Consider the following 13,901-nt stretch of genomic DNA (forward strand, 5'->3'; position numbering starts at 1 on the left):
CTTTAAATGAAACCTAAGAAACTGGCACTTTAAATCTGTTAACCATTCTACCACAGTTTTCACTCTGCTTCATGGTGATTTAACAAGGCCAAGAAGGCAGATTCTCTCCTCGTGTTTCTGGACGTCCTGTCTGTACTTCCCTAGCACCTGGAAGGCCGCGTAGCCCAGCTCGTTCCTGGCGGTCGACTCTTAAGGAAATACCCTGGACTCACCCATTCAAAAGCTGTACATGAGTCGGCTGGTTATCATCCCATGAAGTTTCCCTAATGGCTTGTGAATAAGTAAACAAAAACATGGTAACACTGAGAAGTGTTGCTGCCTTGGAGGCTATCATTGCTGTAGAAATGCAGTAGTTAATGGTGTAGGTATGTCACCAGCCAGGTACTAAACCACTTTTTCAATTTTAAAGTGACTTTAACAGTGGAACCAATGACATCTGAATAACTGATCTGGCAGTTAACGCTGACACCGATGTCTTTTCTGCGAGTGCAGGGATTTTCATGTACTTTTTACAAGGAAGGAGATGCAAACTGAGGGCATCCAAGAGTAGTTTTCATATTAACTACTCAGACGGTCCTTGAAATTTCCTTTTCTGGATGTGTACAGTAGGTTCGTTTCATCTGGTTGGTGTCTTGATCGTTTTAGGTACGAGAGACAAAAGGAAAGCACCAAACATCCAGTACAGAAAGTACAGCCATACATCTGTATGTACAAAGTCATCAGAAATGCAACCAGAACTGAAAGTCCGAGATCTGTCTTGTCACCATGCAGTCTTGAATGTTCAGAAAACAGAAGCTTAACTATTTTTATTTTCTTTTTCTTTTTTTTCTTTCTTTTTCTCTTTTTTTCTTTTCTTTTTGCATGAAATGGCTGATTTAGAGTTTCAAAAGGTTTTCTATTTGAAAGAGTTTAAACAGCAAGGAGTATATATCGATACATATGAAAATGTCTTGGTCCTTGTTGAGTTTTTATCTATCTATATATATACATATATAGATATATATTAAGTCCAGAAAGTAAGCAGCAGTAAAAATGTTTTTTCTTGCTTTTCATCCCTGTACATAAGGTGTTAGGAATGTCTGAAGTAGCTGGAAAATGTCTTATTGCACCATAGGGGATTGACTGACACTGCTGTTATCCACCGAGCTAGGTGAGATACTCGGGCTGTGTTCTGCAGTGTTTCCATTTGAGGTTGATGTCAGTGGTTCGTGTCCTTCAGAGTTCTCCAACATTTCTTGAATAAGAGGCGGCATGGATCCAGGAATTTCCATTTTCAGCGTAATGACACGTTCCGCACCTTAAAGAAAAAAACAAAAGAGAAGTCCTCTCTATTAGGATGAGTTGTGCAGTTTCTTTTTCCATAGCATCATTGGTAGTAATTTCAGGGCACGTTATTTCAACAGCTTTGATGTCTCCCTCTATAGTTCTGCATACAATATTACATAAGTAAGGGAGCTCCTTCAATTCATGGCAGGAAAATGGAGCAAGATGAGCTCTCCTTAACAAATTGATTTAAAATGGTGCTCACAGCAGCCAGCAGCACAGTACAGTAAATTAGATGAACCGCGTCTTTTCCCAGAAGGAACCAAAACGGTACCAAATGATGCTGAGAAATTAAAGGCAACTGAGATCACTTGGAAGGCGTTATAAATTGGAATGCACTTCCCAGTTCCTGAGCTGGATGGGATCTGCAAAGCCTGCTGGAGGGAAAAAGGTTGGGGGCGCCGTGCTAAGCAGGTGCAGTGCAGTGCCAGAAGTAAATACTGCCTCACTGCAAACTGTGGAGTAAGGACCAGAATTCAACAAGCCCTTGTCTTATAAAAGAAGAAACTCAGCCAAAGGGATACTTTGGCGAAGCTGCCTTATCTGGGGGTTCAATTTGCTAATTCATCACAAAAGTACACAGAAACCCTGTCTACATCTGATGTAACTGAAGGGACTGTTCAGTACTTCCCAAGTGCAACAACAGCAGGCGTTCTTAAGTAGAGATGGCTTTGCAGCCTGTTGTATGTAGGATTAAACAAAGTTACAAAATTAATCTGGACTACCCTGAATACAAGCCAGTAAGTGATACTAGTTTAGGGATAGAATAAGCCCCACAGTATGGTGCTATTAATATACATGCCATGGCTGTATAAACTTGGCCTATTTATGTACAGAATGGTCTGTATTAGTTTAAATTATGTCTGAGGCACAATAACTTGTTAAGACTGATACTTATTGTCTAAAATGGTATCCTGACAATTCTGTATGAAATCAGTCGTCTATTACTCAGCAAAGAGCTGCTGACTACTCCTAATGCTGTTAACAGAAACTTCATTTGTATTCCCATCCATATTTTTGCTGCTGCAAGCTATAATCCAAGCCCCAAGCTCAACTTTAAGCATAATGGGGTTGAAGATTGTAGGCCCTACCAGGTCTCATGACAAGAAAAATATTATTTCACATTCTTCAGTGTTTGTAAGGACTTATTTTCCTAGTAATGCTTCCGGTCATTTGTCACTCAATTGGTCTAGGAATTATATAGACACATGGAAAGGACACAGAATGAAACTGTAGGATTTTAGACGTGCTTTTAAAAAGCTTAAGCTGAAGCCTTCAGAGGTCTGTGTCTCACTCCAGTTGTTGGAGGAGATGGATCCATACACATATATATATATACCCAGAAAAAGATGAAGGCAGCAAACAAAGCCAATATTTTCCAATTGATTTATTACAACTTCTAAGCGACAGATGGGAAGATGGGAAAGTTGGCGAGAAAAGAGAAAAATTCTAGAAAATGATTTGCAGAGCAAGGATAGTCCCCATCAGGGATCCAGCGGCGTCTTGTTGGTCTGCAGGGAGGCAGCAAGTTGGTCAGTGCTATCCCACTAATATGCTGTTGGGCAGAGGGGTACCTCCATTGCATCCTTTCTGTTACCGGGGCAACAGCTGTTTGTTGGGTAGCTCCTGCTTAGCCTAGTTACCGGGGGCAGTGTGCTCTGTCATCACTGACAGGTAGCTGTTGAGCTCAGCTGTTGAGCTACTGGCTTTTTGCTGATCAGGAGGAAGAGCCAATCCAATCCTCTTACACTGCGCTCAAGGTAATTAACCATTAACTCCAAAAGTTTGTTGAGCGGGTTATATATATATATATATATATATATATTGCTCAGTATATATATACTGAGCAAGCTTTGAGCCAAAAACTGTTAACATTCTGACTTTTCAAACTGTTGAGCTTTGCTCACAAAGGCAGCCAAGCTGAAGCTGAACGGGGTGATATTACTTTATCCCTTTCTCTTATGCAGGAGAGCGCTTGAAATAATGGTAGCTCTGTCTTTCACTCCATGATAAAAGAAGTAGTACCTCAGTAACTCTCAGACTTTTCCCAAAGTAGTTAAAATTTCAGCCAGTTTCCTCTGAGGCCTTGTTCTAGCCACGCAGGAACAGCTACAGATTACCGGCATTCTGTGGCTGACATGGAGTGGAGCTGAAATGGAGAGGATAGCAGGAATGGAGTATCTTTTCTAATACCTTCAGATAATTGTATTGATGATATAAGTGGTATTGATGTATTGATGATATAAGTGGTGAGCCCAACCTTAAAACTGCATGCAGATTTTCAAAGTAGTATTTAAATGATGTCAGTGAGAGCGATGTGAGTTAGAAAAACCTTCTGTGGGAATGTCCAATAGGTCACAAGCCGGTACTGCTGCACAAATGTAAGCATTAATCACATGGTTTATCTATTTAAATACTGAGTACTTGATCAGATAGTTCTCTACACCAGGTCGCACAGGTAGGCGTCCAGGCAGGTCTTGAATATCTCCAGACTCCACAACCCCCCTGAGCAGCCTGTTCCTGTTCTCTGTCACCATCACTGTAAAGAAGTTCTTGTGCACATTAGTGCAGAACTTCATGTGCTCCGGTTTCCAGATGTTTGTACAAACATATCAGTTTATATGTTTATACAAATATATCTACACTTTTAATATTATGAAACTGAAATTTTTTCAGGCGTTCAGTAAGAAGATTGTTGATTGAAGAGTGGTTAACAAAATTCATGGAGGACAGGCGACAGCGTCGACTACATGGCCTTCCTGAAGTGAGTCCTAAACAATAGTAACAAATCTTGTGGATGAGATTTAAATGTAACAAGGTGTTTGTATTGAGTGAATAATGTCTGTGGGTTTTTTACAGCAATATTTATACGGTACAGCGACAAAACATTTGACCTACAATGACTTCATTAACAAGGAGTTGATCCTTTTATCAAATTCAGACGATGAAAGATCTATTCCCTCCCTTGTTGATGGTAAGCTGACAGTTTATGATGATTTGTTGGAATATTCTCTTTTATTGTTTTCTTAAAATTGTGATTTGGTTTGAAAGCCAATATATATATGTCTGCAGAAAGCATGAAAAGAAATTTCTGCCTGTACTTTTCTCAGTATAAATATGCTTACTAAGATATTGTACAAAGACCTTGAGGTTTCATAAGACAAAATGGAAAAAGCATTTATCTCCAGTTTCCAAACTGGATGATATGCAGACAAGTTATATGGTCCCTTCCACAAAGATGGTGCAGTTCAAGTGTACAGGTACATCAAGTGTACCTAAACGATAAAGAGAATGGCTTCTTAAAACTGTAAAAGATCTAGAAGGGATAGAAATAGCATGTATTTTTGTTTTATCAGAAATAGTTAAATTTCAGAGTGCTTTAAAATCAGTGTAAGCTACAATCCCAGTTGTCACTGCTGGATTTGTGTTGATTCTTAGGAAAAAGATTTTGCTCACTCTACTGGAAAGAAACAACTCTTGACTTGCAGAGGTACATTTAGGATGAAATTATACTTATTAGAATAGTGTGTGTGCTACTGGCTTAAAGGGTTAAGTTTCCATTCTTCGGACAACTTTTTGTTAAAATATTCATTTCTACTAGTATTTCTATTATCTTAAAATAATTGAAAATAATTTATTTTGCTAAAATTACATTATGCATTTATTTCCCTCTAAAGTTTAAGTTTCTTTCCAGAATTTTGAAATGAGAATAAAGCAAAATCAAGTTGGTTTTTTTTTTCTTACAAACCAATGCTTTCTTATGTGTTGAAAATGGGATCTTCTTCTTACTAGGTTTAAAACCAGAGCAGCGCAAGGTTTTGTTCACTTGCTTTAAGAGAAATGATAAACGTGAAGTAAAGGTTGCTCAGCTGGCTGGTTCCGTTGCTGAAATGTCAGCTTATCACAATGGGGAGGTGAGTACGAAGAGTAGAAAAGTTGTGAGAATTTGTAGCCTGTATACAATGTTTTCTGTATTAAAATTCCAAATCTTTTGACTCAATCTACTAATTACAGATTTCATTTTAAAATGTTTCAGCTGAGCAGTAAATACTTTAAAAAGAAAATATATTTCCATAATGTCCAATTATTTAAGCATGCTAGTATTCCAAATAGTTTATGGGTTATGGAGAAATGGTAAGTAAATAATGACATAGTAAGCTTCTTCCAGATTCTCAATCATAGTAACTATGTGCAATGGAAATTTTTGGTGTTGAACAAAAATTAGAGTCTCTTAAGGTAAGAAGGGTACAGTGTTCTCCAGTACCTGATACAGTATTGAAAGAATGGTTGCTTCTATCTCTTTTTTGTTTATATTTATCTGGAATATCAATTCATTCTCTTTCCATCTTTTCATCTTTGCCTTTGAATGCAGTGAGAAGTAGTTTGTGCACGAGAAAGCAGATGCAATCATTTTTTGCCCCTTTAATTACTCCAGAAATATGCGTTAAAAAAACTGAGAAAACTTTGGGTTTTTCTAAGCATTGAGCACAAGGACATTTAATTCAGGGAGGCAATGTGGCTACAAAAGAGGGAGCATTATGCTTTGCCAGTAGCTCTAGTAAGAGGCTATGTTCCTTTCTCTAGCTCAACTTGACTTCTTTGAAATTGAGGACAGGTTAGTCACTGAATTCCTGGGCATTAAAAATCTGCGTTCTTGACTGATTAGGAAAGAGTGTACTTCTAATGTTTATATCTGTGAACACGTATTTTCTTGCAGCAAGCATTAATGATGACTATTGTCAACTTGGCTCAGAACTTTGTTGGAAGTAACAATGTTAATCTTCTACAACCTATTGGTCAGTTTGGTACCAGACTTCACGGTGGAAAGGATGCTGCCAGCCCTCGCTGTATTTCCACTATGCTAAGGTAAACATATTGTCAACGGTTTACATTAAGCTTTTGAAAAGATTTATTATCAAAGTAGTTTTATTTATTTTATTTTATTTTTATTTTTTAATGTGAAAGGAATAGGAGAGGATGAGTCTGTTTTGATAGCTGTTAGTGCTCAAATTTTGCCTTATGTTTGTAAGTGTGGTTTTTCATCTTGAGTTTTCTGCAGAGATTTTCTCTGCATAGAACTGCTGTAGAAAATGTAGCATTCAAGGAATTAAACTCTGAATTATAAAGATGAAGATTGAAAATGCTGTAGACTTAGGTCTGTGTGCTGTGTGATCAGTTGTTAGTGTGTTATATACATGTATAATTGGGAAGGAAGCAGACATCATCTGTTATTAGTTATTAGTGTGCCATTCCATTGGGAAGAACTTTGTTTTCTCAGGAGGTGTGTACATTGTAATTTCAGCTTCAGAATGGCAAAGAATAGAAGGCATGAAAAAAATAGGTCATATTTGGGCACACTGAGGGTTAAAGCACTTAGACGCGAAACTAGTGGGACTCCAGTTAAACAGATGTTTATTTTCTTTCTTTTTTAAAGCCCTTTAGCCAGGCTTCTTTTTCCACCCGTGGATGACAACTTGCTGAAATTCCTTTCTGATGACAACCAGCGTGTAGAGCCTGAATGGTATATGCCCATCATTCCTATGGTTTTAGTAAACGGAGCTGAAGGAATCGGTACTGGATGGGCTTGCAAACTTCCAAACTATGATACCAGAGAGATTGTAAACAACGTCAGACGAATGCTGGATGGCTTAGATCCTCATCCCATGGTAAAAATAATAATATACACTAGCATTTTCTACATTTGGTAATCAAATCTAATTTTGTGCTTAGGAAATGTAGTCATATAACTCCATGAATGCTTGATTATTGAAGTAGTTGAATTGGTTGAATTGTCTGGTAATTTTGCATGGAAGCCTTACTTGACTGTTGGAAAGTGCTGTGGAGAAGTTCATCTTGAAGAAAAGAAACAGTGCAATTTGTGTATTTCCAGTTATTTCAGAGGACTTTGTATTCTCTGTTGACAGTAAGACTTGGAAGTTTCTAGTCCTAAAGATAGTAATTTTTCATTAGAGTAGAAAGATTTTGCATTAGAGTAGAAAGTTGGACAATAAACCAAAGAAAGAGAAATACCATTTTCCTGGATTCAGCTACATCTTCTTAATTATGTACCTGCTCGTTAGGTAATAGGGTAATATTTTTTGGACTTTTTTTGGTAATGTTTTTACTATGACATGAGATTATTACCAGCATGAGATTAGCACAGTATAAAGTGAGAGCTGTAGGGTGCATGGGGAAAAAAATATATTCTCTATCTTACAACGAAGTTTCTTAGCATTACACTGATTTTTGTTACAATTTCAGCTTCCAAACTACAAAAACTTCAAAGGATCCATTCAGGAACTTGGTCAGAACCAGTATGTGGTCAGAGGTGAAATATCTGTGGTGGACAGAAACACTGTAGAAATTACAGAGCTACCTGTAAGGACATGGACCCAGGTAAGTTACAGTGAAGAAAAAAAGCTCTATATTAAACAGTTTTATCCTACATGCAGGAGAACATTTTAGTCCACTTCTGATCGTTTTATATACTTGGAAAGAAACACGGTTTCATTCTTTTCTTTGCCTTTGTAGAAGAGGTTTCTACTTGTACCATCTCATCTACTGCCCATACTACGAAGAATAAATGCTGCTTCTGCTGAGTTAATACATAATCCCCCCCCCCTTTATTTTTTTTTAAGTAGACTTTCTTTACCTTGTAGAATGGCTCTTACGTTTTTTTCTAATCCCTGCATTCATTTTTAGGCTACATTGGTTTTGTAAATTATTTGTAATTATTATATTTCACCTGTGGTACCCAAGTTGAAATCTTAGCTTTGTTGTGAGCTTGGTTTAAAGAATTAGGAATTTAAAGAAGTTGGAATAAGTGTTTCTGGTTTTTTGCTATCTTTTTCTTAATAGGTGTACAAAGAACAGGTTCTGGAACCTATGTTGAATGGAACTGAAAAAACTCCAGCATTAATTTCTGACTACAAGGAATACCACACGGATACGACTGTGAAATTTGTTGTGAAGATGACAGAAGAAAAACTTGCACAGGCAGAAGCTGCTGGATTGCACAAAGTCTTTAAGCTTCAAACAAGTCTTACTTGTAATTCTATGGTAACTTTTTCTGTTTGACTATTAGAATACATACAGTTGCTTGTTGTAAACTTGAATGTTTTTGTAGTGAATTTGGCACAACTGAACAAATCTCTTCTTCGTATTTGCTGCTGACAAAAAGTAATTGTGAACTGTTTGAATTCAGTTGTCTTGGAGATAATGCAAGTCTTGCTTTTTTGATCATGTTGGGCTACTTGAATTTTGAAACTTCACTGTAACTGTCTAGAATTCTAGTCTTTTTATGGCAGGTACTACTTTCAAACATTGTCACAAAGAAAAATGCACACTTGTGTGTGTTGAAAATAGCCTTGCTCAATCAATTGTGTAGATTATTTTTGAAAAGCAAATGCACCAGATCGAGGTGACTAATTTTCACAGGTTCCATAAGTGTAGGGACTACTGCTAGAATCTCTCTGTAAGGCTTGTATTTGTGTAGGAAGCAATCTGTCCTAGTGTAAACATGTTAAAAAGTTAGATGCCTATGTGAGTCTATTATGCATCCTCTTGAATTTGCTGCATAGTCCCAGAGGAAGGTTTGAGCTATCAGTCTACAAAGGCTATTCTTCATATAGTGTGCATGTGAGAGCTATAGAAATGAACTTATACAGGAAGATTAAAAATCTTGAGTTAAGAAATCTCTCTCAAGCCATATGTTATCTCTTTTTTAGGTGCTTTTTGATCATATGGGATGTTTAAAGAAGTATGAAACTGTACAAGACATTTTGAAGGAGTTCTTTGATTTGCGATTACATTATTATAGTTTACGTAAGGAATGGCTTGCGGGAATGTTGGGTGCTGAATCTACAAAGCTAAACAACCAAGCTCGCTTCGTTCTAGAGAAGATACAAGGGAAAATTACCATAGGTGAGTAAACACTCTCTAAAATAGAACTGGGAGGAAATCTGGAAGTGATTTAAACGTAGTAAAATGTATTTGTATGTAAGACATTGGCTTTCACAGCATTGATTTTGTTTGTTTGTTTGTGTTGTAGAGAATAGATCAAAGAGAGACTTGATTCAAATGTTGGTTCAGAGGGGCTATGAATCCGATCCAGTTAAAGCTTGGAAAGAAGCGCAGGAAAAGGTGATGATCAGAAATCTCTGGATATGTTTGATGCTGTTGTTACAAATGATATTCATTTATCAATATGTATGTTTTTGTAGTAGTCTGATTAATTTATGACACAACACTTTAACAAGATTATTCATTACTACTTTTCATTGGCTTTCATTCTTACAAACACAAATTTTCATACAAATATTGTTGCATAATGGTGGTATTCATCATAGATAATTCTAAGAAGACAACTAGATATATATAGGTTGAAAATGAGAAGTTCATACGTTCAGGGTTTTTATAGGACTTTGACAGGAACATGGCTTTTTGGAAAAGACAAGTAAAAATTTCTTGTTACTGAATCCATGAGGAAACACCTTAGTAATCCATCAGGGTATTTTGGGGAATTGCTGTTGTTCATTAACACAGCTAAGATTAATCATATATCTAATTCTGAATATTTCACTTTAGGCAGCAGAAGAGGAAGACCCACAAAACCCAAATGATGATGCTTCCTCTGCTTCTGGATCGACTTCTGGCCCTGATTTTAACTACATCTTAAACATGTCTCCGTGGTCACTCACAAATGAGGAAGTGGAAGAGCTCATGAAGCAGAGAGATTCAAAGGTTGATGTGCTGTGAGAAGCTTATTCTGAAATGCTTTAATAATTACTGATGTGCCCAATTGTGAATGTTCAGTTCAGATAGTATGTACTAAGTTACTTGTAGCTGATGATTCAGCTGACACATAACTTATAAACTTATATTTATATGCTACTTTCACATTTTAGGAGAGAGAACTAATTGACCTTGAAAGGAAATCCCCATCGGATCTCTGGAAAGAAGACTTAGCAGCTTTTGTTGAAGAGCTTGAAGTATGTTTTACAAATATTTCTAAAAATATATATTAAAAATAAGCAAAATATACAAACAAACAAACCAAAAAGAAAGAAAGAAAACAAGGAAAAAAAAACCAAACAGATTAATCTCCAAATATAGGGGCAAGTGGGAAATCTTTTTGGGTAGTTGACTTCCTATTTGTTGTCCTCAGGGATTGTCTCTTGCATCTGTACAGTACAGTTCTTTTTCCAAGTCGGTGAAAGAAAAACTACCAGGAAGAAATTTGTTTCCAAATGACAAAAAAACTGGGAGTAGGAACTAGCAATTCTAAGTGATCTAACCAGTTGGGAAGCAGTAAGCATTATCAAATTCAAAGCCACAAATCTGGGAACAAAGCATGTAGACAGGAAGTGCTAGACAAAAGGCTTTTACCTTGCCTTATTACTGTCTCTGGCAAAAAGTAAAGGCGTATTGGTGGGTAACTTGCTGAGCCTCAACCTTCAGTGTTTCCTGAAAATGGCTGATGTAATCTTTTGGAGTAACACAGGATAATACAAATAAGATGTTTATTTCTCTGCACGTTCATGGTGCAGATGCAATTAGAAGTATTCTGCGCTGAAACCTCAACTTCTGTAATAAAAAACTGGAAAGGACTGGAAAATGTGCCTTATAAAACTTACTCTGAAAGCTCACTGCTTGCTTTAAACACTGAAGGACTGAAAACTTATATCAGTTCCTGGAGATACAAGTGAGGAAGAGAAACTTGATGAAAGGAAGATCTTCCAAAGTGTCCAAAAGTTTTCATTTGTTTGGGCTTGAAAAGAAGTGTAGTTTTTAACCACATCAAGTAGGGAAGAACTCACCAAAATTAAGTGACTGATTTTCCATTAGTAAAATGTGCGTTATAATTCAGCTGACAATTAAGGGCAGTCTTCTGCTCCATGTTAATAAATACTGAAAAAGCACCATGTTCCATTTTGCCTTTACTGAAAACGAACATGTTTCCCTCCTGCCCCTGGTTGTTTGTTAGAAAGTAGAAATACAGGAAAGGAACGACATTCTGGCTGGCATGACTGACAAACCAATAAAAGTTGAAGATGGAAGAGGAATAGTTCCACGGCTTACATCGGCCATGAACGTTGATGCCAGCAGAAAACTGCTGAAAAGGAAAATGGTAAACCAGCGGTTAATACAGTTACATTATTTAACTGCTGTATTTTTCTTTGCTGATAATGCAGATCCAAAGACTAGACCCCACTAGACCCCATTAGTACTGTATGTATGTATGATGTTTTCCTAACTCAATGTGTAAAGAAATTAATGCTGGACTTATTTTATATTTGAAAGCCTGTTATAACTACTTATTGCTGGAGTGTTTTTGTTGTTGTTTTTTCTCCTTCCAATACTATTTAAATTTTCAATATAATAGTCCAATTTATTCTCTTCTAAAAATTGTATTGCAGTAAAATTTTATTTTGACCAACTTGTTAATATTTTTAGGGTGGTGCTGATTCTGTTGTAATAAAAATGGAATATGATGAAGAATTTGGTGCTGTGAAAGCTGAGCGTGGTTGGGATCACTTAGTGAATACGGCAGCCTCAGCAGCTAAAATCCGTAAAGTAAAGAAAGAGAAGGAGGAGCCTGGTGAGATATCCTTACACGGTCATCATTAAGTTTGAATGAGTACTAATTTTGCATTAATTGTATTTTTAAGAAATTATGAGAAGGGAAATATACCACAATAAGTATTTCATCTGATTTTCTTTATGCTAATATAGTTCTTTTGTCTTCTAATAGTGATATCTATAGAGACCAATTTGTTGTTTTCAAATATGGTCCCTGAGTTCCCACCTAAGTATCAGTTCTTCACTCTCAAGATCTATCTAAATGCTGCCGGAGCTTCTCCTTGATGCCAAAGAAAGCTTTGTTTTTAATATTAGCAGGCCATGATACTTAGACTACTTAGTAGGTATCATCTATCACACAAAGCAGTACAGTGATTCTCCAGCAGGGAGCAGTTAAAGGCAACACAGCCAAAAGGATTCTGGAGATGCTCATCATTCTGAAGACATTTCCTTAGCAGTATCACAGATGAAAGCTTGAGTACTTACCAGTGTCCACATTCCTGCTATCTGGAGCTTTATACATGCTCCTTAAGGTATTCAGGGCTGGCAGATTGCACACAGGCCAGTAGCAAAGCAGAGGGTTTTGTTAAAGGTTGGTTTGTCTTCCAACATGTGGAGTTCATTACTTCTCCGTGGTGTGAATGTAGGAGGGCTGCTCCGAGACCAATGCCTCTTGTTTTATTTTGTTGGCCCACGATATCAGAGGTGGACGGTGGTGGTGTGGCAGCAGAGGTTGAACCTTGCCAGCAGTATTCCATTCCATTTCATTGTAATGTAACAGGTGGCAGCAGAGGGGCAGTCTGACAAAGTGGTGTCTGATGTGAAAGTGCAGGTGAAGGAAAGGGATGGAAATGAATTCTTCTATGTGGAAAAATTGCTCCCACTGACATTAACTGACAGTTGCTGAATGTTTATGGGCACCAAACAGTGAGCAAAGTGAGGCAGTGGGGGGTGCATTTCAGCAGTGCTCACAGTGACAGTGGGTTGCCTCTGCTGGGGCAGATTTTTACCAGCACAGCACGTAGGCTCTTGTTCATCAACGAAGAAAATGCATAGATAATGAAAACACTATTGAATGCTGTTATTGAGCTCTTTGTATTCGTTGTAATTTCCATGTGAATAAATAGGAGGCATTGCTTTCGGAGCAATACAAAAGCTGTGTTTTAAAGATGGCAAGATAGGCTGTGTAGCAGTAATAGAAATTCTGTAAGGATTCCTGTTTATTCCTCAAGTGTAGGAGGCTCATCCTTTTTTTTTGGTCAGAAAGAGTTCACTGGTGTTTCCAGTGAACTCCAGAAGTAGCATAAAAAAGAGAGATAAAACTGAGAAAATCAACTGTTATGTTGTATTTTCTGCCTGTTGAGAAGAAGCTTGAACTGTAAAGTGAACTTCAACTTTACACGCAGACATAATAAGATGTAGCAATGTCCCTGCTGTTTTTTCCAGCAAGATGAACTCTGATGTTTTATTGAAATTATGTTCTCTCACCTAGGAGAAGGGAGAGAGGCAAAGAAAAGGAAAGCATCTGGGTCAGAAGATGAAGGGGAATACAACCCTGGAAAGAAGGCACCTGAATCAACACCATGCAAGGTCAGTCCTCTCAATGGTCCTTTCCACTTGTAAAAATAACCTAGTGGTTCTTCGCATTCAGTAAAAGATGCATGTTCTTATGGCGGGGTGCTGATGTAGTAACCGGGGTGTAGCTGTGCTTATGTTAGAGAAGACTTTCTTCAGGACTGAATGTCACGATGCAAAACACACAGAGCTTCACAAAGGATTTGTCTTTTCTTTTTCAAAGAAATCTAAGAAAGCCAATTCCGAACAGGATTCTAATGAGGAAATCTTCCAGTCTGGCTGTGCCTCCTAAACTGCCCCGAAGCCCTGGACAGGTCGGGCAGGAAAAGAAGAAAATTATTTTGCAGAGTCTGAGGAAGATGATGATGACATTTTAATTGTTATAGTTGCAAACAGCAAATCTGCTTTTTTAAATAAAGTTT

General features: G+C 37.4%; 1 protein-coding gene across 1 annotated transcript; it reads left to right on the forward strand.

The window, feature by feature from the left end:
• Nucleotides 1–3,623: 3,623 nt before the first annotated feature.
• On the forward strand, nucleotides 3,624–13,786 carry LOC146762106 (DNA topoisomerase 2-beta-like). The gene is made up of 16 exons (XM_085539263.1): nucleotides 3,624–3,640; nucleotides 4,000–4,087; nucleotides 4,183–4,297; nucleotides 5,116–5,237; nucleotides 6,041–6,189; nucleotides 6,758–6,989; nucleotides 7,585–7,719; nucleotides 8,182–8,382; nucleotides 9,051–9,246; nucleotides 9,374–9,465; nucleotides 9,910–10,065; nucleotides 10,230–10,313; nucleotides 11,309–11,452; nucleotides 11,779–11,923; nucleotides 13,397–13,494; nucleotides 13,703–13,786. The coding sequence occupies exons 1-16, from the start codon at nucleotides 3,624–3,626 to the stop codon at nucleotides 13,769–13,771; spliced, it is 2,043 nt and encodes a 680-aa protein (XP_085395389.1). The 3' UTR covers nucleotides 13,772–13,786.
• Nucleotides 13,787–13,901: the final 115 nt, after the last annotated feature.

This window comes from Coturnix japonica, chromosome 2 (genome assembly GCF_054131305.1).
Source record: "Coturnix japonica strain WE chromosome 2, WE-NBRP24, whole genome shotgun sequence".
Classification (NCBI taxonomy): Eukaryota; Metazoa; Chordata; class Aves; order Galliformes; family Phasianidae; genus Coturnix; species Coturnix japonica.

Coding starts and splice junctions, on each gene's coding strand:
- LOC146762106 (XM_085539263.1), top strand. Junction 4,298..5,115: donor TATTCCCTCCCTTGTTGATG/GTAAGCTGACAG, acceptor TCTTCTTACTAG/GTTTAAAACCAGAGCAGCGC. Junction 11,924..13,396: donor GAAAGAGAAGGAGGAGCCTG/GTGAGATATCCT, acceptor TCTCTCACCTAG/GAGAAGGGAGAGAGGCAAAG.